We start from the raw sequence: 23,934 nt of genomic DNA, 5'->3' as shown, positions 1-23,934 counted from the left end.
CACCTCACATTTCCTCTCTCCCTACAACCCATCACCGTTTAAATCTTTCTACCTGTGGTATTCCTCAACATTACTTCCATGTTCCATGCATTTTACTATCCGCCCACCAAAGACTTCCCCTACCACACACTCACTCGGAACTCTCATGGCCCCTTCTTTTGTGTGTGTGTGTGGGGGTGGAGTTTCAAGACAGGGTTTCTCTGTGTAGCCCTGGCTGTCCTGGAACTCACTCTGTAGACCAGGCTGGCCTCGAACTCAGAAATCCACCTGCCTCTGCCTCTCAAGTGCTGGGATTAAAGGCGTGCGCCACCACCGCCCGGCTCATGGCCCCCTTCTTGATCCTTGGCTTCCGTAGGCACGCACTCCAACTTAAACACAGAAATCTAAACATGTCAAGCTACAGTCTACCTATGAGAGGGAACCGAGTTTCTTCCTTAGGGCCCGGGTTGCCACATTCAAGTCTGATGGTTTTGTACTTAAGACTACCAATTTAAAGTATTCTGTATTTGTCTATTTTGCAGTGCTGGGGCCCAGAGCTTTGCCCATGTTAGGCACACTCTCACTGCTGAGCAGAATGCCAGCCCCAGTTAGAATCAGTTCAAAGTAACAAACTTGCAGTGCCTCCAGAGCTAGCGCCTTCTCTTACGCCATGCAACCTCCCATCTCTCCTGAGTAACAGTGGTCAGTGTTCCTGTGTGTAGAGAGAGAGAGTAGGGAAAAAAGAAGGAAGGAAGAAACAAAGGAAGGAGAGACAGAGACCTGAAACCCTGTGGACTCGGCAGAGCCTAGTTTGGGCTTCACTCTGAGATGCTGATTCTATCTCTCCCGGGATGGTATTCCAAAGAGGGGACGATTTCACTCCTAATGTGACTTTGGAACCAACTTAAGTTCAGAAAAAGGCCAACTGCTTCTTGCACAGTAGGGTCAGTGATAAAACGATAGAATTGGAATGGGGCCTCAGAGATTATCTGTTGTGACCTCCTTTTACAGGAAACTGTACCCCAAGGATCCTGACTCAACTGACGGAGGTCACATGAACGTGGGGAAAGCAGCAGAGGAGTGAGATCTGTTGATTTGGGCTCTTCTTGCTTGGCTCACAGGGCCACCCGCCCATCCCTGAGGGCTGGGGATCTGTCCTAAATATTCTCTCCCTTTCTCTAGCCCACAGGTGTCTCAGACTGTAGACAAGATGGAATCGACTCCGTTTAATAGACGACAGTGGACGTCCATGTCATTGAGAGTAACAGCCAAAGAGCTCTCTCTTGTCAACAAGAACAAGTCATCTGCAATTGTGGAAATATTCTCCAAGTAAGTGCTGACCTTGGTCCAAAAGGACCATCTGCCTTGAGCAGATTTACCACCTGTCAGGAAAATTGGTGAAGTGATGCCAGATGGCTGGATGAGCACCCCTGGATTTTATGCACCCTACAGGCTGCTATAGAGGAAAGAATGGTAGCAATCGGAAGGCACCTCCTCTGTCTTTGAATTTTTATTTAATTGAGGGAAAGAAAAGGTTATAAACACAAAAGATACATATAAGAGACGAGCATGGTGGAGCACAACTTTAATCCCAGCACTCAGGAGACAGAGGCAGGGAGATTTCTGTGAGTTCCAGGTCAGCCTGGTCTACAGAGTCCAGGACAACCAGAACTGTTGCACAGAAAAACCCTGTCTAAAAAAGCAAAAAAAAAAAAAAAAAAACAAACTTATAAAGCAAACTGTTACCAAATCCAAAAGCCATGGAATGAGGTTCCGAGGAGAGACGAGAGTCTGTCATGGGCAGGAGCCATCTAGGAGTGGCTTTGTTTTGCTTTGTTCATTTCTTGGTTTGTTTGTTTATATTGAGACAGGATCTCCTGCAGCCCAGGCTGGCCTTGTACCCACTGTAGCTGAGAATGATTTTGAACTCTGAAACCTCTAACCCTGGGATTATAGGGATGAGCCTCCAAGCTCATTCTTGGTTTTGTTTTACAAGATTTCCCCTCCCTACTCTGTAGCCCAGGTTGATGATCTGGAACTCACTGTGTATCCCAGACTGGGTTCCAACTCATGAGCAAAACTCTTGTCTCAGCCTCCTCAATACTGCATCTTTTGGTGTAAACCACCATTCTCTGTGAAAAAACAGTATAACTTTTATTTTTCAGTGCTAAAGGTCATGCCCGGAGCCTTGTACACGCTAGCTGCTGTGTGCTCCGTCCCTGAGCTACATTCCCCACCTGTAAGAGTTGAAATAACATTTACAATTCAGGGTCTCAGTTATACTTGCAGCATTTCAAGGGTCTGAGAGCAGGGTTTAGCAAATGAGGGTTTAGTGAGACACAGGCATTCATTTGTAGGTTGCCTTTGCCTTCACGCTAAGCCAACAGAGACACTGGATTAACAGAGACCATTATCTGGCTATCCCAGAACTCATTCTGTACACCAGGCTAGCCTCAAACTCAAAGATCTACTTGCCCCTGCCTCCCCAGTACTGGCCGCCATACCTGGCAGCCAAATGTTTTCTCGTTTTCTTAAAGGGCCAGATGAGAAATATATTTTAGACTTTTGAGATAATGGAGTGCAGCGGGGACAAGAGTCAGTCTGTCTGTCCTGTCTCATATTGTATTCTCTCTTGCTGCAATTTTCTGTCAGAAACTCACATGAAGAAAAAAAAAAAAAACCACACACTTGAGAGAAGACATTGGAAGATGAAAGCTGTTGTCTTAATACCAGACTTCAGAGACTTGACAGTTTACTTTAGGCCCACCTACTTTCCAGATCTAAAGATTATGAAGGGACTGGCTGATAAATGTCTCAGCAGGTAAAAAAGGCACGTGTCACACACCCTGATGATCTGAGTTCAAGATCCAGGACCCTGGATAGTGAAAGGAGAAAAACAACTCCTGAAGGTCATAGCATGTGTGTACCTACACACATTCACATGGACACATACACACACACTCACACGTTCACACACACTCACACTCATTCACACAGACACACACACATTCACATAGACACACACACATTCACACACAGAGAAAACAAAAGAAATACAATTTTCAGCTTTTAAAAAGAATGACTCATTAGAGTAGTTATTAATGATACAGTGTCCCATTTCTGTTTTTTAAAAAAGTCTTGACATACATGGTAGCAGGTGCCTACACTCCCACACTCAGGAGGCTGAGGCACAAGGATCACTATTTCGAGGCCAACGTTAGCTATATAGTTTAATGACAGTTCTGGAGTTTTGGTTTCTCTTAAAAAACACAAAAATATTATAAGAATACGTTTCGTTTTAATCCCAGGTGTGGGGATTTGGGGCCGCTTGGACTGCCTGCAGCAGATGACTGTGGTTTGTCTCATACTCTAGCAGAGGTGTGGTTTTACCAGCTGTAGATAATTCCTGTGATTGTGTAATATTTGGAATTCAGAGAGTATATAAATGCTAGGGTCTAGAGAGGCAGGCTGGGTTGTTTGTTCAGGGGAGTTTGTTGCAATTTGTTAGTAGAAGAAACAAAAGGAAAGAAATTAGATTCAGGAATCTTTCTCTCTCTCTCTCTCTCTCTCTCTCTCTCTCTCTCTCTCTCTCTCTCTCTCCATCTCTCTCTCTTTCCTGTATCCTCCTTTCTCTCCTATCTAGTATTAAGGGGGTGGGGATAAAGGGTGGGAAGAAGAAGGACCCACAATGTAGCAAAGACCAGCTACAGTATAGCAAGACTCAGTCTCAAAACCCAAAATTCATGGCCTAGTGTCAGAGATCTGTAACCCCAAGTATTTGGGAGTCTGAGGCAGGAGGATTCCAACTTCATGGTCTGTCAGGGTTGCAAAGTGAGTTTAAGACCAATCTGAACAGCTTATTGAGAGCACGATGATGCAGATCTATGATCCCAGCAGCTGGAAGACAAAGACAGGAGGATCTCTGCAAACCCAAGGCCAGTCAGGTTTACATAAAGAATTCCAGAACAGGAGTTAGGGAGACACCTCTTCCAGAGGATCTGAGTTCAAATCCTAACACCCACTGGGCAGCTCACAGTGATGTGTAACTCTAGTTCCAGGTGGACACTCTCTATTGACCTCTACCTACACCAGGCACACACATCGTCCACAGACATATGTATAAAACACCCATACATATAAAATAAAATAAATTTAAAAATAAAAAGAATTCCAGACCAGCCAGAACCTCATCCTTCTAGGGCTGAACTTAACAGTGCAAGTTGGCCTATCACATCCAGCCTCGGTAAATCTCTAAAACTGAGAGGCATAAAGCAATGAATGACGGTGTTTAGTTTGTAACTATCTGAGTTGGGCTTGTCTCTTCTCAACTTAGCATCAGCTGGGCGGCTCACAGGCTGGGTGCCTCAGACATCTGAAAACTCACTCATTCACTCACAAATCAGGAAGTTGTCTGGGATCTCAGCTGGAGCCAGGGCTGGAACACCTCCGCATGGCTAGTCCATGTGACTGCTTGGCTTGGTGGCTGGGTTCCAAAGGCAAACGTCTAGAGGGAGGGAGTGCAAGAAGGGAGGAGCCAGAAGCTCTGTGCCTGCTCCGGACCATGGGCTTAGAAGCCATACTCTATTTATTGGTGGCCATATTCTCAGATGTGAATCACTAAGGCTGGCTCCTATTCTGGAGGAAGGGGGGTGGAATTTGGCTCCACCTTCTGGTGGGAGGAATGTCAAAGATATTTCAAACCGTGTCTCTTTCTTTCTTTCTTTCTTTCTTTCTTTCTTTCTTTCTTTCTTTCTTTCTTTCTTTCTTTCTTTCTTTCTTTCTTTCTTTCTTTCTTTCTTTCTTTCTTTCTTTCTTGACAGGGTCTTAGACCTCATTACCAAACTAGGCTGAACACCTAGTTTCCCATCTCTGCTCAACACCTTGTCTGGCACTTGTCTTCTTTAAGTCCTAGGGATTGTACCCCAGAAGCTCATGTATTCCAGGCAAGCATTCCACCTTAGCTACAAGCCCAGCTCCCTTGAACATGTTTTTAAACCATCTTCTGTGGGCTTCCTAGGCCTTTTTTTTTTTTTTTTTTTTGGTTTTTTTTTGGGTTTTTTTTGGTTTTTTTCGAGACAGGGTTTCTCTGTGTAACCCTGGCTGTCCTGGAACTCACTCTGTAGACCCAGGCTGGCCTCGAACTCAGAAATCCGCCTGCCTCTGCCTCCCAAGTGCTGGGATTAAAGGTGTGGGCCACCACTGCCTGGCTTCTTAGGCCTTTCTAAAAACTCTTTTGTGTGTCTGCAGTGGGGCCAAGCTGTCTCAGGGGGCTTTCTTTTGTTTGTTTTGTTTAAACAAACTCTCTTCCAGCTCAGGCCTTGAACTTGGCTCTGTAGCTGAGGATAACTTTGAACTCCTGCCTCTCTACCTCTTAACCTAAGTATATTGTTTTTTTATCCTCAGGGAGATGATAGAGGAGGTGGGTTTGCAGAATGAAAGTTGAGGGTAGAGGAAGGGGCACAAGGAAAGGCATGGAGAGCAGGCTCACATGACGCAGGAATAGGACAGCCAGCGCTCACAGTTCAGTTAGGCCAGATGGTAAGCTCGAACGCTGTGCAGAGGCTGGGGTTTAGTTGGGTTAACAGCAAGATGCAATGGGAAGTTTTCCTTCAGGGAGACCGACAAGATGAGACTTGCGCTTTCCTAAGGTGCTTCTGGCAACAGCACGAAAAATTTATTGGCACAGTGAGAGGTTGGTAGCATGGATGGGGCTTTCATGGGAACTCAAGTGAAAGCTGTTGGGGTGTGGGGGGCTACCAGGAATGGGAAGAAAGCAAAGGAATACGAGACAGTGCGGGGATATGATTGATGGGCTTGGGAAACCCCCTGTTCTGCAGGGAAGCTGCTCCACACCCCCCCAACACACTTTTTCTCCCTCCTCAGCCCCACCTGTGGTTAACTATGCTTGGCTTTCTCAAGACTTGAGTCATGTGTCTGTGTAGTGGTTGCCTGCTCTTTCTGCACCTGTCCCTGAAATGCTCTAGGGCCAGAAGCCACAATGGCAACTCTCTTGCATCTCCAGTACCAACTCCCATCTTCTGTCATCTCCAGTTTTAAAGCCTGAGCCTGTGCTGTGAGACCTGCATATTACTGAGCCACTGACAGCCTCTCTCCCTCTCCCTCCCTCCATCGACTGAGTGTGTGCCAGACTCCAGCCAAGCTGCTGACTTCAGCGGTCACTAGTCTCCCTTTCTCTCCTCTCTCTCTCTCTCTCTCTCTCTCTCTCTCTCTCTCTCTCTCTCTCGATGTTTTTATTTATTTTATGTCTTCAGACACACCGAAAGAGGACACGAACCCCATTACAGATGGTTATGAGCCACCATGTGGTTGCTGGGAATTGAACTCAGGACCACTGGAAGAGCAGCCAGTGCTCCTAACCACTGAGCCGTCTCTCCAGCCCCCAGCTTCATTTTTGTTTTGCTGTTCCCCATTGAGAGTGTGTCTGTCACTTTAGGTAAAGCATATTTTCCTTGTGTAATATATTAATCATTCTTCTTTCCTCCAAATGTAGAAATTGTAGCAACCAAAGAAAGGTAAGAGAAACAGGAGGAAAAAAATAAAAACAGTAAGATCCCCCATGTTTCTAGTTGCCATGGGGACTAGTGGTTCTTTTAGCAATGGCTCACATCATTGATCTTATACTTAGAATTTCTTCCTAATTTCTTGATCTTCTCTCCTTCTCAAGCCGGTCTCTGTGCCCTGCCTCCATCTTCCTCCTCTGAAAGGACGAGTTTGGGAAATGTGTCCCATCGTCAGAGCCTCTCCTGCTGCTTGTTCTGGTCTCCTGTTCCCACTGGCCTTACACGTGGACCCCATGAGGACATCCTTGCCCAACATGGTCACACCCATGACAGACACTCACTTCTCTTTGTTGTTTGTTTTTGAACACTTAAAACACTCTATTGATTCTGCTGAGAAAATCAAAACCTGGGTACAACAGCATGGAGAAAGAAAATGGAGTTAAGATATTCTTGGTGTTTTGGGGGTGACAGTCAGGGTTTAAGGAGCTTGCCCTGACCGAGGGGGGTACCTAGTAGCAACCTAATTTGGAATGCCGATCTCAGTGTCTCAGGCTGAGTCCCTCTGTTTTTCTGTCCCTGGTGTGTCTGAGATGCCCCCTTCCTGCAGGCAGTTCTCAGGGACTTCCACATGGCTCCCACTGTACAGTGGCAACGCTGTCTCCCTGGCTGGCGCTCAGCTTATCTCTAGCTGGAGAATCTCTCTAAGCTCTCAGCTCTGCTCAGTATCCTCTCACCCTACCCCTGCCTGATCTAGCCAGTTCTCATGAGGATTTGACACTCATTAGAAAATTGGGAGGTGACATTCATCTTGGTAGCATTCATTCATTGCTGGAATGTATGTACAACATGCATTCTGTGTCCTTGGAGACATTGGATCCCCTAGAACTGGAATTATAAAACTATAGTGTGTCAGTGGTACAGACCGAGTTTGGGTCCTCTGCAAGAACAGAAAATGTTCTTAACTGCTTCAGCCTGGGTTTGTTGTTGTTTGAGACAGTTTTTCTGCATAGCCCCAGCTGGCCTGGAGCTTGGCCAGGCTCACAGAGATCCATCTGCACAAGCCCCCACCCCACCCTGCCCGCCATTGTCAGGATTGGTGGTCTTCTTAAAAGGATCTTATAGGTCACCTTCTCCACAGAATAGTAGGTTACCTATCTCCTCTGTGTGAAGGTTATAAAGACAAATTGCAGATACAAAGTTGTAAGTCTTGAGCCCGTTTAGTCGAAACCGACTCACGGGGCTTCTATTGTGTGTTTATGGTGATTCTGGCGTTTGAACCTAATGTCTGGTATGAGCTAAGTACACACTCTTCCACAGAGTGATGTTTCCAGCTGCTGGACTCTTGGTAGAAATGTACATACAGTATTTCTGATCCTCACAAAACCTGCATAGGAGTGGCTTTATCTCTGTTTTGTAGTTGAGAAAACTGGCTGAAGGTAACATTTGAATTTGTCTTTCTGTTTAGTGTTTCTCCCCCCTGGGGCGTTTATCTTAACGAGTTGAACTGGTTTGGGGAGATGAATAGCATTTGATTTGTGGGGACATTCCAAGGGAGCAGAAAATAAAGACTTGGAAATGAGACAGATGGGCTGGAAAGGTGGCTTTAAGGCTAAGAGTTCAGATTGCTCTTCAGAAGATCAGAGTTTGGTTCCCAGCACCTCATCAAGTAGCACACAGCCACCTCTGACTCCAGCACAGAGGATAGCAGGCCCTTTTCTAGTCTCCCAGGGCACAAACCGTCACACACACACACACACACACACACACACACACACACGCACACACACACGCACACAGACGCACACAGACGCGCACACGCACACACAGTATTATTCATGTTTAGTAATAAAATACAGAAGTGTGACCAGCAGTAAGAATGAAGGGCTCAGGCTGGATTTCTTTCCTAGGCGTCATATTAAATGGAGACATGCTGCCGACACCTCTTTAATATTGTAGAGTTCACTTACTGTACCTTTGGGAATACAAGGATGGCTACAGAGTACTATGTTTTTGTTGTTTGTTTGTTTAAAGAGTTACTTTAAAATAAATAAATAAAATTAGGGCAGGGTACAGTGTGCACACTTTTAATTCCAACACTTTGGAGTCAGAGGCAGGAGGAGCTCTGAGTTTGAGGCCAGCCAGGTCTACAGATCGAGTTTCAGGACAGCCAGAGCTACACAGAGAAGCCATCTCTGGGGTAAGGAAGGGAATTCATCTTACAGTACGCACAGAAGAATAGTTGCTGGCAGCAGCGCCTACGTCTCGTGCTCTTCATAGCTCCACACCTACCTCTTTATAAATTTGTATATTTTTAGATTTCTGCTTTATAAACCATTGACCCTGGCATAAGAAAGGTCCTGTTAATGGCAGTTCGAAGAGCTTCGGTTCCTCTTCCCTGTGGCTTCGGCATCATATGATTCGATTCTTTTCTTGATAAAGGTTAAGCTGGCGGAGTTTGGTTTCTTAGCCCGAGTTTCCTGTTTGACTCAATATTTTTGAAGTTAAACGGAATCTAGCCCTGTTATTTTTAGACCATCTTCCCTGAGGTCCTCAGAAGATCCTCTAGAGCCAGTTCTGGAAAAACTGAAGGACTGAGCTCAGGCCCCACCCTGAGTACACTTATGTTTTAGTTTCTGAGTAGGATAGCGCTGAAATGAGTGTCCAGCAGCTGACAGAGTTTGAAACCACACCTGCCTAACCTTTGTCCCACTCTGGCCTGGAAGGAATTTGTGATTAAAGGTCACGAGGTCACTCACATGCTGAGAAACTGGTCAGTCCAGCCCACCGATCCCTCAGCCTCCAGTTGTCTCTTCCCCATTTGATGGCTCCTGGTTACGGCTGAATCCCTGTGCTAAAGAGGGTATGGGGTGCCGGGCGGTGGTGGCGCACACCTTTAATCTCAGCACTTGGGAGGCAGAGGCAGGCGGATTTCTGAGTTCGAGGCCAGCCTGGTCTACAGAGCGAGTTCCAGGACAGCCAGGACTACACAGAGAAACCCTGTCTCAAAAAACCAAAAAAAAAAAAAAAAAAAAAAAGAGGGTATGGGGTACGGATTTAGTTGATGTGTGTGTCCTTACTTAATAATAACAATGAAAGAGGCTCTCAGACCTCTCTTGATGGCTTCCTCTTTTGCTTCTCTTTAACATTTTAGTGGTAAAATTGTTCCAGGAGAAAATATGTTGCCTCAACCTTGGGACTTTCCATGTTTTCTTCTTTGGGTCCAGAGTTCCCCTTGCTCTATCTGAAAGCATGCAAGCAAGAGTCATAGCTCAGGAACTCTGTTTTCTGGCCTTAGAAATATTTCAGACACTGGTATTACTCTCCAGATAATTTTAGTGTCCTCAGTCAGCTGCCTGCCCCACAGCTGTGCATTAATGAACAGTTGCAAGATTAGATTCTATATGTGAGGGAGGGGGATGGGATGGTCATCTGTGGTCCCAGCCGACTACAGGAAATCTGGGAAAGAATGTGGCATGAGATTTTAATTATAGAACTCTTTTTTTTTTTTTTTTTTTTTTTTTGGTTTTTCGAGACAGGGTTTTTTTGTGTAGCCCTGGCTGTCCTGGACTCACTCTGTAAATTAGGCTGGCCTCGAACTCAGAAATTCGCCTGCCTCTGCCTTCCAAGTGCTGGGATTAAAGGTGTGTACCACCACTGTATAGAACTCTTTTTTTTTTGAGAGCAGATTTTATTGTGTAGCTCAGGCTGGTCTTGGACACAGATCTTCCTGAGTGCCGGGATTGCATACAGTACCACTACACTTGGTCTTGCTTAGAGAATGTAAATTCTTTTTCTTCCCCTCAACTTGAGTCTTCAAAGTGCCCTTCCCACTTTTCCAAAAGAAGTCTGAGGCCTGAATTCTGGCACTACACTTCAGAGATGGTGAGAAAGTCCGGTGTGGAACACTAGCCCGGCATGGGTGAGGCCATAGGTTTAATTCTGCACACTGCAGAAGGGTTGGGTCTGTTGATCCTCACCAACCTCCATCCTAGCCTGTGCTTGGAAGGGTCAGTTGAGCCCAGAAGGCCGAGTCTAGCTTGACAACACAGAGAAACACCATCTCAAGGAGGAGGAGGGCTATGGAAGAGATGGATCAGTGGTTAAGAACACCAGCTGCTCTTCTAGAGGACACAGGTTCAGTTCTCAGCATCCTCTTGGCAGCTCACAACCATCTGTAACTCCAGTCCAAGGTGGTCTAATACCCTCTTCTGGCCTCCTTGGACACCAGGCACCATAAGTGCCAGACAGCAATTAAAAGACAAAGCTAAGTGCTTACCTAGTACTTGGAGGGGGATGTAGGAGGGCCAGCCTGGCCTATATAGCATGGTTAGGACATGAAACCCTATTTCACAAAACAAAACAGCAGCAACAACCAAGGTATTTGGTATTTTAAAATTTGTACTTCTCTTAGGACAGTGAAGGAAAAGGAATCTCTGAATATTTATTCAACCAAGCTCAGTGTGAGAACAGTTCACTGGCTATAAGCCTGTGTGATGAGTCTGGCTCTCTATACTGATTTATTGCTGTAATAAACAGTAGATGATTGTCACAAGGTGTGAAGACAAAAGTTCAAGGCCAGGTGTTAAGTTCCAGTTTAATTGCAATCCATTGTGTTTCTCAATTCCTAGTTAAGGCAGTTTCTTAAGCCTTTTAGTTCAGTTGGAGAAAAAAAATTATTTATATATGCATGCACACAGAGAGACATTCACTAAAGCACTATTTTCAGTGTTGAAAAACTGGAAATGGCCGGGCAGTGGTGGCGCACGCCTTTAATCCCAGCACTTGGGAGGCAGAGGCAGGCGGATTTCTGAGTTCGAGGCCAGCCTGGTCTACAGAGTGAGTTCCAGGACAGCCAGAGCTACACAGAGAAACCCTGTCTCAAAAAAAAAAAAAAAAAAAAAACTGGAAATAATTTAAAAGACCATTAAATAATTGAGGAGGTTGAAGTTGATGATGCTGTTGATCCCAGCACTTAGGTGACAAAGGCAGGAAGATTAGCATCTTAAGACCATCCTGCAGTCCACACCACATTTCAAGTGAGCCTGGACTGCCTGAGTAACAGAAGGGGAGAAGGAGGTCATGATGCCAAGGTTGAGTTCTCTTTATCAAGGAAGACAATACCAAGACTAACATCTGTGTCCCCAAGTTCCCCTTTGTCTTCCCATGACCCTTGTCGTTTCCCCCTTCCCTTGCAGTCTCTGCCAGTCCCCTGGTTTTCCTGCCCCTCTGTCCCTTGCCAATCTAACAGTTTCTTCCTCTCCAGATTGCTAAGTCTTAAGTCTCCAGCACTGAGTCTTGTACATCTTGCACTATCCATTCTGCAGACAGGGCCTAAATGTTTATAACTGGCTCTTGCCTCTCTTCAATGCTCAGAAGTTTGCATCAAATGGCTCCTACTGGACTAGCAAGATGGCTAGGCACTGGCTGCCCAGGTTAATGATCTGAGTTTGACCTCTAGGATGCACATAGTAGATTGAGAAAATCAACTCCTGCAAGTTGTCTTGTGACCTCCTCACGTGTGTGTGCATGCACACACATAGTAAATGTAACAAGCATGGCTGCCACCCACTGGGCAGTTAGCATGGCTGACACTGAACATTTGGTTTTTCATGGTCTCTGCTCTGGTTAGGGTTTCTATTGCTATGATGAAACACCATGACCAAAAGCAACTTGGGGAGGAAAGTGTTTATTCACCTCACACTTCCACATCACTGTTCATCACTGAAGGGAGTCAGGACATGAACTCAAACAAGGCAGGATCCTGGAGGCAGGAGCTGATGTAGAGGCCATGGAGGGGTGCTGCTTACTGGCTTGCTCCTCCTGGTTTGCTCAGCCTGCTTTCTTACAGGACTGCCAACCCAGGGGTGGTCCCACCCTCAGTGAGCTGGGCCCTTCCTCATCAATCACAAATTAAGAATATGCTCAACAGGCTTGCTGACAGCCAAATCTTAAAGGAGCATTTTCTCAGTCGGCAGTTCCTTCTCTCAGATAACCGGAGCTTGGGTCAAGTTGACAAAATTATCCAACCCAGTTCCCAAAGTTGCTTCCTTCAGAATTTGCCTTCCTGGTAAACATTATTTCCATTGATTTATTTTAGAAGCCTGAGAGTGTTTGATTGGTTGGTTTGTTGTTGTTTTAGACAGGGTCTCATTATGTAACCCTGGCTGTCCTAGAACCCACAATGGAGACCAAGCTGTCCTGGAACTCAGAGATCCTTCTGCCTCTCTGCCTCCAGAGTGTGAGGATTAAAGGTGTGCTCCACCGCCCGCGCAGCTTGGAGACTCATCCTTGACTTTGGCTGTTTGCCGCCTCTCGTTCGCAGGTGTTAGCTGTGTCTCTGAATCTAGCTCACATCTGTTCACTTTCCTCCTCCCACACTGCAACCTGGGCAAGACAGGAGTGTTACACGCTGACAACACTGTTTCCAGACCCCACCAGCCTGTTCTTTACATGCCACAGGAGTGTTACACGCCGACAACACTGCTTCCAGACCCCACCAGCCTGTTCTTTACATGCCACAGGAGTGTTACACGCCGACAACACTGCTTCCAGACCCCACCAGCCTGTTCTTTACATGCCACAGGAGTGTTACACGCCGACAACACTGCTTCCAGACCCCACCAGCCTGTTCTTTACATGCCACAGGAGTGTTACACGCCGACAACACTGTTTCCAGACCCCACCAGCCTGTTCTTTACATGCCACAGGAGTGTTACATGCCGACAACACTGTTTCCAGACCCCACCAGCCTGTTCTTTACATGCCACAGGAGTGTTACATGCCGACAACACTGTTTCCAGACCCCACCAGCCTGTTCTTTACATGCCACAGGAGTGTTACATGCCGACAACACTGTTTCCAGACCCCACCAGCATGTTCTTTACATGCCACAGCACGTTTTTATTTTTTTATTTTTATTTTATTATATGGACATATTTTACCAGCATGTTATGTATGCCTGGAAACCAGAAACAGGTAACAGGTCACCTGGAACTACAGTTAAGAATTATTGTGAGCTCCCCTCCTTTGCAAAATTTACTTATTTCTATTTTACGTGTGTTGGTGTTTTGCCTGCATGTGTGAGGGAGTCAGATCCCTGGGGACAGACAATTAGTGACAGTTAAGCTGCCATATGGGTGCCGGGAACTGAACAGGGATCTTCTGGAAGAGCAGCCGGTGCTCTTATAATGACTAGTTATTGTGCTCTTAAATTGCAAATAAATCTTGGACTCTCTGTGTCATTACTGGGGAACTAGCTAGGATAAAGAAAAGCAGCTGCAGTATTGATATACTGCAGACATTTATAATAACATTATTTTTTACAGCCTATAGACTTAAGTTGTTCATTAACAATCTGTTCTTTTTCTTTGAAGGACTCGTCCTGTAGGTAGATGTATTACTCAGATATTTCTTTCCCTCTTTCTTTCTTTCTCTCTCTCTCTCTCTCTCTCTTTCTCTCTCTCACTCTCTCTCATCCAAATCCAGGTATTTGAAGTGCTAGACCAACTGCCACACTGCAGCCCTGAATGGGCTAGTTTGAATTATAATACAGAACTTTCTTTAATTAATTAAAGAACTTTTAACTCTTTTAATTAATTAATTAATTAATTAATTTTAACTCTTTTAATTAATTAAAGAACTTTTAACTCTTAACTGCTGAGCCATCTCACCAGGCCCCAAAATCTACCATTCTTAAGTTTACAGTTCAGTGGACATTCAGATCATCACTTTCCCTTTGTCCGAGTTATCACTTCCAAGGAGTCTACTGTATAATACACCGTCACTCATTACTGGCTCTCTGTCACGGGGCAGCCAGCCTGTCTTCACCCTGCAGCTATTATGGTTAATGCCATGATAAATGAACTAACTTAAGAAATCTTTTTTGTTTGTTTGTTTTTGATTTTTTGAGACAAGGTTTCTCTGTATAGCCCTGGCTGTCCTGGAACTCACTCGGTAGACCAGGCTGGCCTCAAACTCAGAAATCTGCCTGCCTCTGCCTCCCAAGTGCTGGGATTAAAGGCGTACACCACCACGGCCTGGCAGAAATCATTTCTCTTATGTAAGAGTGTCTGAAGGATAAAGTCGGAGAATAAAAGTTAACATTTGAGTTTAGTTTTGTCAAGAAGGTGACAAATGCCTTCTAAAGAGGCCTTACCTTTTTTTGTTTTGTTTTGTTTTGTTTTTGTTTTGTTTTTTTTTGGTTTTTTTGTTGGTTTTTTTTTTTTTGTTTTTGTTTTGGTTTTTTTTTTTTTTTTTTTTTGTTTTTGTTTGTTTGTTTGTTTGTTTGTTTTTCGAGACAGGGTTTCTCTGTGTAGCCCTGACTGTCCTGGAACTCACTCTGTAGACCAGGCGGCCTGGAACTCAGAAATCCACCTGCCTCTGCCTCCCAGGTGCTGGGATTAAAGGCGTGCGCCACCACTGCCCGGCCTTTTTTTGTTTTGTTGTTTGTTTGTTTGTTTTTGAGGCTTTACCTTTCTACCAGCAATGTTTGATGGAACCCATTTCCCATCCCCTCCCCAGTGTACCATGCTTGCTTTTGAAAAAATATTTCTTTCTACTTGTTAAATACAATGTGTTCTGCTGGACCTGTAGCTCATTGGGTACAGTGATTCCCTAGTGTGGTGCTGGCACTGCGCCCAGCAGGTATAGTAGTGCTGATCCCAGTACTTGTGGGCTCGAAACAGGATCACAAATTGAAGTCCAGATTAGACCACAGGTTCGACCTTGTGTTTTAAAAAAAGAAAAGAGGCGGAGTTGGGGAAGGGGCTCAGTGAGTAACATTCTCGCTGCATGCTCTTGGGATCCCCCAGAACCCACAAAAAACCTGAACACGGCGAGCATGGTGGTGCGTGCCTTTAATCTGAAAACTCAGGAAGCAGAGGCTAATGGGTCTCTGTGAGTTCAAGGCCAGTCTGGTCTACATGGAGAGTCTGGGCCAGCCAGGGCTACATAGAGAGTCCCTATCTCAAACAAGCAAACGCAAAAATAAGCAGGCCATGCATGACCCCATATACCTGTGACCCCAGAGCTGATAAGAACAGAGACAGGATGATTACTGGTTCAGGGTACTCAGGGAAAAGGCACAAAGCAATAGATGAAGACATCCTGTGTCCTTTTGAGTCCTCTGTACATGCTCTGGTGGGTATATGTATCTCTGCACACATGCATACACCTCCCTCTTCAAAGGAAGAACAAAAACGTTCATATACATGAGCTGGAGTGACTGTATCTTTCAGACCAGCACCTTAGCTCGGTCTAAGTTTAGGCATTGCAGGTAGTGAGAATACTTCATAGACATGCCAACAGCAACTAAGATTTCAGAGATGTCACTGTCTGTGTGTGGGAAGAAGAGGTCTGTGCAATAGAATTCACGGAACATTGTTCTTAGTTGATTCGTTCCAGAGGCTTTGGTTTTGTTGTTTGGTTTTTGGTCTCATGTAGTACAGTTTGGCCTCAAACTCAGTGTAGCTGAGGATGACCTTGAACACCTGACCTTCCAGCCAGGACATCCAGTTCATATGTAGTTTGTACAGTGCTGGGGATGGAGACCAGAGCTGTTGGTGTTGAATAAGCACTCCAGCAACTGAGCTCCGCCTGCAGCCATACGCTCTGCAGTGGGTTCTCATGTTTGACCTCACCCTTGTCAATCACCCTGTTACATCAGAGCGTGTGACGACTGTCCGGGACCCATGAGGTATGGGCACTATGATTCTATGCCACTCCTGGGAGACTTGGTTAAAGGCAGAAACTGGCAGAAACAGGTCTGCAAAATAGGTTTCTAAAAACAAAAGGGGTAAAAGCAAAGTTTAACCTGAAGATATCTTTTCTCTCCCCCTCTGAAGGTACCAGAAAGCAGCCGAAGAAGCAAACATGGAAAGGAAGAAAAACGTAAGTACTCAGAGGTTCCAGGGCACGTGGGACTTAAGCCGTCTGTGTGGCCTGGCCACCTGCCCCTCTGTGGGGCTTGGACCCCGTGACAGCTGGACCGGACATTTGTGCCAGGTGGTCTGATATGCAGGCCATTTGCTGGGAGAAGTTGGCTTAGATACAGGGAATCCTAGTTTCAGTGTTTTACTTTTGGACGCCCCCCACCCCTCTTTCCTGTCCTGAAAAAAGGAAAGAGGGCCAAATGCTTTAGTAAGGTTAGTGAAGTGCTCGCCAAATGAGAGCAGGTGCCGCCATCCCTGCCTCCAAGAGGAAGGATCTGCCTTTGAAAGGAAACTGTGTGGTTGTGCCCATCCACTAAGCTCTTTGCTTGAAGCTGGCCCAGTCTGGTTAGCACGTTTCCTAGCTGCGGGGTCCCTCAGGCTCCCTGCCAGTTCATTCTCTGCAGTCTCTGCTATAACTTCCAGCTGGGCCAGATCCTCTTTCTTTTTCTAGGATGGAGTGTAACTCTGCACCCAGGCTGAGGTTGAACTCGCAGGTAGAGAAGTCCCTTGGCCTTTGCTCTGAAGGATTTAATGTCATAGGAGCGTAGTTTAGATGGGTGGCTAGCACTCACCTGTTGGTCTGCTCTCTCTGGGGAGTGGTATTAACTGGGTCTCTAGCTTAATCTTCCTGTGATTTCAAAATCGAGCTCCCTGGTGTATTAACAGGAAAAAAAAAAAAAAAGCATTTGATGGTAGTGAGTCATGCCAATAATCCTAGCACTCAGAAAGCTGAGGCAGGAGGATTGCTGCAAGTGTGAGGCCTACCTGAGCTACATGATGAGTTCTAGACCAGCCTTGCCTGACAGAGTTTTAAACCCTGTCAAAAACCAAAAATACAAAAACAGAACAAAAGCAAAGAGCACCGTTAGCTGCTCCTCGGCCAGCTGCTCTTGCCTTCTCTCTCCTGCCTGGTTTCCCATTTCCTCTACTTCTCATTTTACCTGTTTAGCTAACACGCTTTTGTAAGGCACCTACTATGTGCTAAGCACTGTTTTAGACATTAAAAATATGGATTACATCTCCTCAGGCATTTTCATTCTAGTAGAGGAAATAATGACAGACAGACAGACAGACAGACAGACACATATACACACACAAAGTCAGTTAGCAATTATTGGCTTAAAACAGCTGGAAGAAGCAGTGGTGGCACATGCCTTTAATCCCAGCACTTGGGAGGCAGAGGCAGGCGGATTTCTGAGTTCCAGGACAGCCAAGGGCTATGCAGAGAAACCCTGTCTCAGGGAAAAACAAAAAAACAAAAACAAAAACCAACCAGCTAGAAGAAGATGCAAAGGGTAGTTTAGGTGTGGCCTTCTCTTCTGGGACTTAAGTAACCCAGATCTGAGGTCATGAGCCAAGGAGAGGAAAGATTCAGACAGAAAGAACCATGCGTGTAAATGTCCCAAGGAAGAGTCACGTTGGGACATTGAAGACTAGAAAGAGAAAGTTCTGCAGAGTCCTTGGGAAGATTGGAGCTGTAGCCGAAGGGCTAATGTGACCAGCTTACACTGCTGAGGAGCAAAGGCAGAAGCATGCAGAGCAACTCAGGACAGCGGTAGGGATGCAGAGGCAGCTGGCACAGCATGGAGATGGAGCCCCAGCACCGGGGAGGGGCAGGAGGATCAGAAGTTCAGGGTGATTCTTAGCTTCATACTGAGTTCAGGGCAGCCTGTGCTATAGATTGAAGCTGTCTTAAAAGAAGGGACTGTAACGATTTAGAAATGATTATGGATTGTACTGCAGTGGTAGTATTGCAGTGAGAACAGCCCAGAGACCATTCAATTAAAATGCTGTTAATCGAGATGAAATCAGCTCTGGATCTGTTTCATATATGACTGGTCTGTTTGTCTGTCTGTTTGTCTTCCTTCCTTTCTTTAACTTTCTGGTGTCTTAATAATAGGGTTTCATGTGGCCTAGATTGGCTTCAAACCCATTATAGTCAGGATTAGCCCTGAACTCCTATTCTGACTATGGGCATTCACCACCACACGATCACCACCAGCTCTGAGGTACTTCCTTAAGATAAACAAGTGAATCAAGAGCTGGGAGAGATGGCTCAGCGGTTAAAAGCACTGGCTGCTCTTCCAGAGGACCCAGGTTCAATTCCCAGCACCCACATGGCATCTTACAGATGTCTAACTCCAGTTCCAGGGAAGCCAATGCCCTCTGCCCTCTGTGAGTCCTACATACACGTGGTACAGAGATATACACACAGAAAAAACATTCACACGCATAATGAAGCAGGTGGGTAAGAAAGATACATAAGTGAAGGCAGGCATTGTGACGCAGGCCTCTTAATCTTAGTTCTTGGGAGGCTGGTATATGAGGATTGCCATGGGTTCGAGATCAGTCTGGTTTACTTAGCAAGTACCAGAACAGCTAGGTTTACACAGCCAGGTACTATCTAAAAGGAAAGAATAAGGGAAAAACCATGGAAGTGAAAATGGTAACTAGGAACTTGGCTATTGAAAGAGATCTAGGCTGAACATAAAATGGTGTGTATTCAAGTATCAATGGCATAGAGCTGTTTGTGGAGGTGTATGCCTTTAGTCCTAGCACTGGAGAGGCAGAGGCAGGTGGTTCACTATGAGTTCAAGGCCAGTCTGATCTACTCAGATAATCTCTGTCTTGGCTACCCCATCCTACCAATGGCACCCGTATGTATGAGGTACCTGGAGGATCTAGGAAGTGAGGGGAAGGAAGACAAGAGGTCTGATGACTGAGCTCAGGGGCCCTGAGATGTTTGACTCTGCTCTATTTTGTTTTGTGTTATGGACCCAGGGCCTTGCACATGCTGAGCAGAACCCCTCCTCTGAACTATATTCTCAAACTAGAACCATCATGTTTAAAGGTTAGAGGGCTGAGAAGGAGCTGGCAGAGGTGGCAAAGAGGGATGGAAACGGAGCAGGACAACAAGAGTGAAGAGAAGAAAGAGATTCTTTTAGTCTTCCTGTCTTAAAACTGTACCTTCTTGAGATATGTGCACCCTGTTATGTTCACCCAGCAATATGCACCCGCTTATATGCACCTAGCCATGCACCCAGCTATGTGCACCCAGTCATGCACCTAGTCATGCACCCAGCTATGTGCACCCAGTCATGCACCTAGCTATGTGCACCCAGCCATGCACCCAGCTATGTGCACCCAGTTATGTGCACCCAGCTATGTGGATACCCAGCCATGCCCTCAGATTCTTCTGCTTTTCTGGAACCTATTATCATAGTGATTTCTTCTCTCTAGGCAGTCTATGTGTCCAGCCTCCCTGCTGTGCTGTACCCAAACATCTTCCTTCCTGTTTTTTTTTTTTTTTTTTTTTTTTTTTTTTTTGACATGTGTTCTCCCCAGATTCCTATATAAGTCAGCCATTTTGGCTACACTATGCTGGTCTCACCTCCTGGCATCTGACTCTCCTCTCTCTCCTTCCCCCTCTCCTCACATAGCTCTGCTCAGTTTGCCAGTTGTGTTCAGTCTGGACTCTTCCAGATGCATCTGCTATGCCCTCCCTTATACCAACCCCTTAGGAGCAGTCGCATCCTTTTTTCCTTTTTTCCTTCCTTCCTTCCTTCCTTCCTTCCTTCCTTTTCTTTTTTGTCTTTTTAATTCAACACGGAATTTACTATGTAGCCATGGCTGGCTTTGCTTCGCATTGTTTTTATAGTGCCTTGCTATATAACCCAAACGCTTGCTCCAGCCTTCCAATTGTGGACCCACAGGTGTGTAAGCACTGCACCTCATTCCTCCTCTTGCGACATTCATTTATCTTATTATTTATTTACATTTTTGAGGTACGATCTCTATCTAGGTTCCTGGCTGGCTTTGACTAAGACTTAGCACTCTGTACCCTCTCAGATTCTGGGATTACAGGCCTTAGCCACCATGTCCAGCTTCTTCTGGCTCATTTGTTTTATGTAGCCAAGGCTGGCCTTCCGTTCCCTAAGTCGCTGAAGATGATCTTAAACTCTCCTGATCCTCCTGCCTCCACCTTAACCTCAGCCAAGTGCTGGTACTCCAGGTGTATGCTGCAACATCAAGCCTCTGTTGATGAGCTCTCTGACAAGATGGCTGCCTGATAACTTATCAGCCCAGCCTCTTCACTGTACAGATAGGAAAGGAAAAGAGATGGTCATAGATTTGGAAGTGACTGAGTTCTGGCTCTTCATGGTCAGATGGCCACGCAGGAGGGACCCTATGTCTTACCTCTATGTGATAAGGATTCGAGTGGCCCATTAGCATCCGGAGGGAACATCCACCAAGTCTCAGGGTTGCTGAGTAGCATGGGTCTGGGGTCAGGCACTGCTCACAGAAAGGAGGGTGTGGAAGTGCAGCAACCATTGTGGCTCTTGAAAACTTAGAGCCTTGGTGACTTTCCAGTGCCCTAAGAGAAGCTAAAACCTTGGTAGGAATGGTGGTAACTAGTGAGTAGAAGGAAAGTACTGTAGCCTGGACTCAGGATTCCAGGGATGGCCTGTCACTGTGGTTGATCCCAAGTATGGAGAGTCGAGATGATTATTTATTTATTTATTTATTACTGCCCATTTGCATGTGTGTCCCCGGGGTTAACCCTGGGCCTCACACCTGCTGGGAAAGCACTGTTCCCCTCAACTACACCCCCAGGTCTTTCATCCCTTTTTAGTTTGAGACAGGGTCATGTTGGGTTACCTCGACTAGTCTTGAAGTCACTCTGTAGCCCAAGGAGGCCTTTAACTTGTAACCATCTGTGCCACCCCCATGAGTAGCTGGGATTACAGGCCTGTGCCACAGAGCCTGGCAGTACTCATAATAATATTGTCACTCCTTGTCAGAAGCCTGCTGATGTCAAATGCTATATAATATACATGAGAGAGGGCTCATGTATAAAGGGCACGGTAGTTATAGAATTTTTTTTTAATTTTTAAGATTTATTTTTATTTATATGAGTAAACTGTCTTTAAAAATACAACAGAAGAATGCATCGGATCCCATTACAGATGGTTGTGTACCACCATGTGGTTGCTGGGAACTGAACTCAGGGCCTCTGGAAGAGCAGTCAGTGCTCTTAACCGCTGAGCCACCTCTCCAGCCCCTAGAATTTATAACTTATAGAAATATTCTATAATAGTTTATAGAAACTGGACAACTTGTCCAAAGTCACATGGCTGGATGGGGGCAGCTTATGCAGATGTTACTTGTAGAGAATACAGAAAAAGAAGATGGAAGTTATCTGTACAAACAATTATCCAATTGTCTTCCCAGGCCTCTCACCCTAATGTTCATTTTTTGGCTTTATTGATGATTTCCATTGTGTAACCCTTCTCTTCCTATCTCGGCTTGCCTCTAGTCCTAAAGACATGGATGGAATATTGCTGTGGGCTGGCTCTCCTAGGAATAGTTTATGGGTGTCTTTAATGACATCAGTCCACACTGCCGTGGGCTTCCCCGTATCTGTCTCAGCACTCTTGAAATTACACCTTTAAGAGCCCATTTTCTTTGATGTGTTCTGACTGGGGAGGATCGGGCTAAGTCTGTTTGTATATGTGCATACATGTGCACATGCATGTGCAGGCCAAAACAACATTAGGTGCTGCTTCTGCTGAGGCCCCACTCACCTGGCACTCACCAGTTACACCAGCCTGGCGGGTCGGCAAGCCCCAGGGACCTCCCTGTTTGGCCTCCCCGGCGCTGGGCTCACAAGTGTGCATCAATATGCTTGGCTTTATTTTTGTTACTTTTTTTTTTTTTTTATCAGTTTCTTAAGATACTGTTTACGTGTTAGCTAAAAAACATACCACAATCCCTCCGTCTCCAGTGCTGGGTCCACTTCCTTTCTGGCAGGAACACCTCTCTGTTTAATTAAATTTAGTTTTGAAAGAGTTGCCAATAAGAGTAACACACACTGAAATTAACCAGATCCAAGTCTGCACATTTCAATGAAATGCTACATAGACAGACTGACCATTCTGAGGCTGTGGAGCCTCGCAGTGGATTTTATACTCGAGTGTCAAATATATTCTTCTACACTTATCCACCGCAAGAAAGAAAAACGATGATACAGTTAGAACCAGAGGAACAATTAGCTTTATATCCTAGTAAGCATTGGAGGGGCATCTGAATGCAGGTAATGGACACAGGGTATGAAAGAGGAGATAAAAGAAGTACTTTTAGAGACAAGTGAGGTGGTGCATGCCTTTAATCCCTGCACTTGGGAGGCAGAGGCGGTTGGGTTTCTGAGTTCAAGACCAGCCTGGTCTATATAGCAAGTTCCAGGTCAGCTAGGGCTACACAAAGAAACTGGTTCAGAAAAAGAAAAAGAAGAGGAGGAGGAAGAAGAGGAAGAAGAGGAGGGAGCACTTTTCAAAAAAAAAAAAAAAAAAAAAGAGCATGCTCACTGTCTCTGAAAATGCTCTCTCTACAGGGATGCCCTGTTGGGAGCCGACTTTAGTAGAAAGCGGCTAGATCAACTTTGCAGCCATCTGGAACCATATACCCTGATGAAAGACTTGGCTTTCAAAAGCCTATAACAGCTGAAGCACACTCTGATAAATATATTGTTTATCCCACATAGCTTGTTTTGCTGTTTAGTGACCTCAGCTGTATGGTGCACGTGGTAAAGTGTTTTCACCTGTGTTCTCCTGCTTGTGTATATAAATACCTCAGAATTCCCTTCAAAAGGAGAGACTTGGTATGAGACTTGAGACCTGACACCTGACCACACACCCTGTTTTGTCTCCATTCTTTGCATCTCCTGCCCCAAGAGCCCCACTCTCTCTCTTGACCAGAACACTTAGCCCCAAAGCGTTGAGGCAAAGCATTGAGGCAGAGTGCAGATTCTCAACAATACCCTCCATCAGGCCGTATTTGGGATACTGCTAGTACTTTGCCACCCAAACCCCTTTCTGCTCATCATGAGCAGGGCTGAGTTCTCATACTGCTAACAGGAGCATCCCTTTTATTTGGTTCTCTGTGAAACTGTCTGTTGTGCTGTGAAGGTGGTAAAGAGTTGAGTTTTGTTCCCTGGTTGTCACATTATAAGCATATATTTATTAGAAAAGGAGACTACGAAGCCATGAGTCGTTCTCTAGGGAGGCGGCTCAGCAAAGTGCTGGCCTTGCAGATGTGGGAACTGGAGTTTGATCCCCCAGAACCCTTGTTTAAAAAACAATTAGGTATAATCTTTCTTGTAATGTCAACTCTGGGGAGGTTGGAGACAAATGATTCCTGAGGTTCATTGTCTAGTGGGTATCTTATTTAGTGAGTTCCAGGGGAGGGAGAGATTGTCTTTAGAGAAAAAAGTTAGATAGTACCCTGAGGAATGACACATGAGGCTGTATTCTGCCCGCCATACAGGAACACAGGAGCACATACATATGTGCTTGCACACAAACATGCATGCACATAAGTAAATGAGCTGTAAACATCTGGATGCCCTCTAGACTGCTTTTCTATACTCATAATTATATTCACTCAAAATGGGATCTTCCTGACTTATAATTTCCTTTTTTTTTTTTTTTTTTTAAAAGCATCTTTCA

The 23,934-nt window shown here is 45.5% G+C and overlaps 1 protein-coding gene across 1 annotated transcript in view; it reads left to right on the top strand.

The window, feature by feature from the left end:
* The window catches only part of Lima1 (LIM domain and actin binding 1), a 93,866-nt gene that overhangs the window by 27,967 nt on the left and 41,965 nt on the right, over nucleotides 1-23,934 (top strand). Inside the window, exons 2-3 of the mRNA XM_034516041.2 lie at nucleotides 1,162-1,308; nucleotides 16,343-16,388. Coding sequence (XP_034371932.1) covers nucleotides 1,190-1,308; nucleotides 16,343-16,388 — 165 coding nt within the window. The 5' untranslated portion in view covers nucleotides 1,162-1,189. The remainder of the gene's footprint in view (nucleotides 1-1,161; nucleotides 1,309-16,342; nucleotides 16,389-23,934) is intronic.

The sequence above is a fragment of the Arvicanthis niloticus genome, chromosome 13, assembly GCF_011762505.2.
Source record: "Arvicanthis niloticus isolate mArvNil1 chromosome 13, mArvNil1.pat.X, whole genome shotgun sequence".
Taxonomy (NCBI): domain Eukaryota; kingdom Metazoa; phylum Chordata; class Mammalia; order Rodentia; family Muridae; genus Arvicanthis; species Arvicanthis niloticus.
Note: the sequence above shows the minus strand (reverse complement) of the source record. Positions and strands in the feature narration are given on the sequence as shown.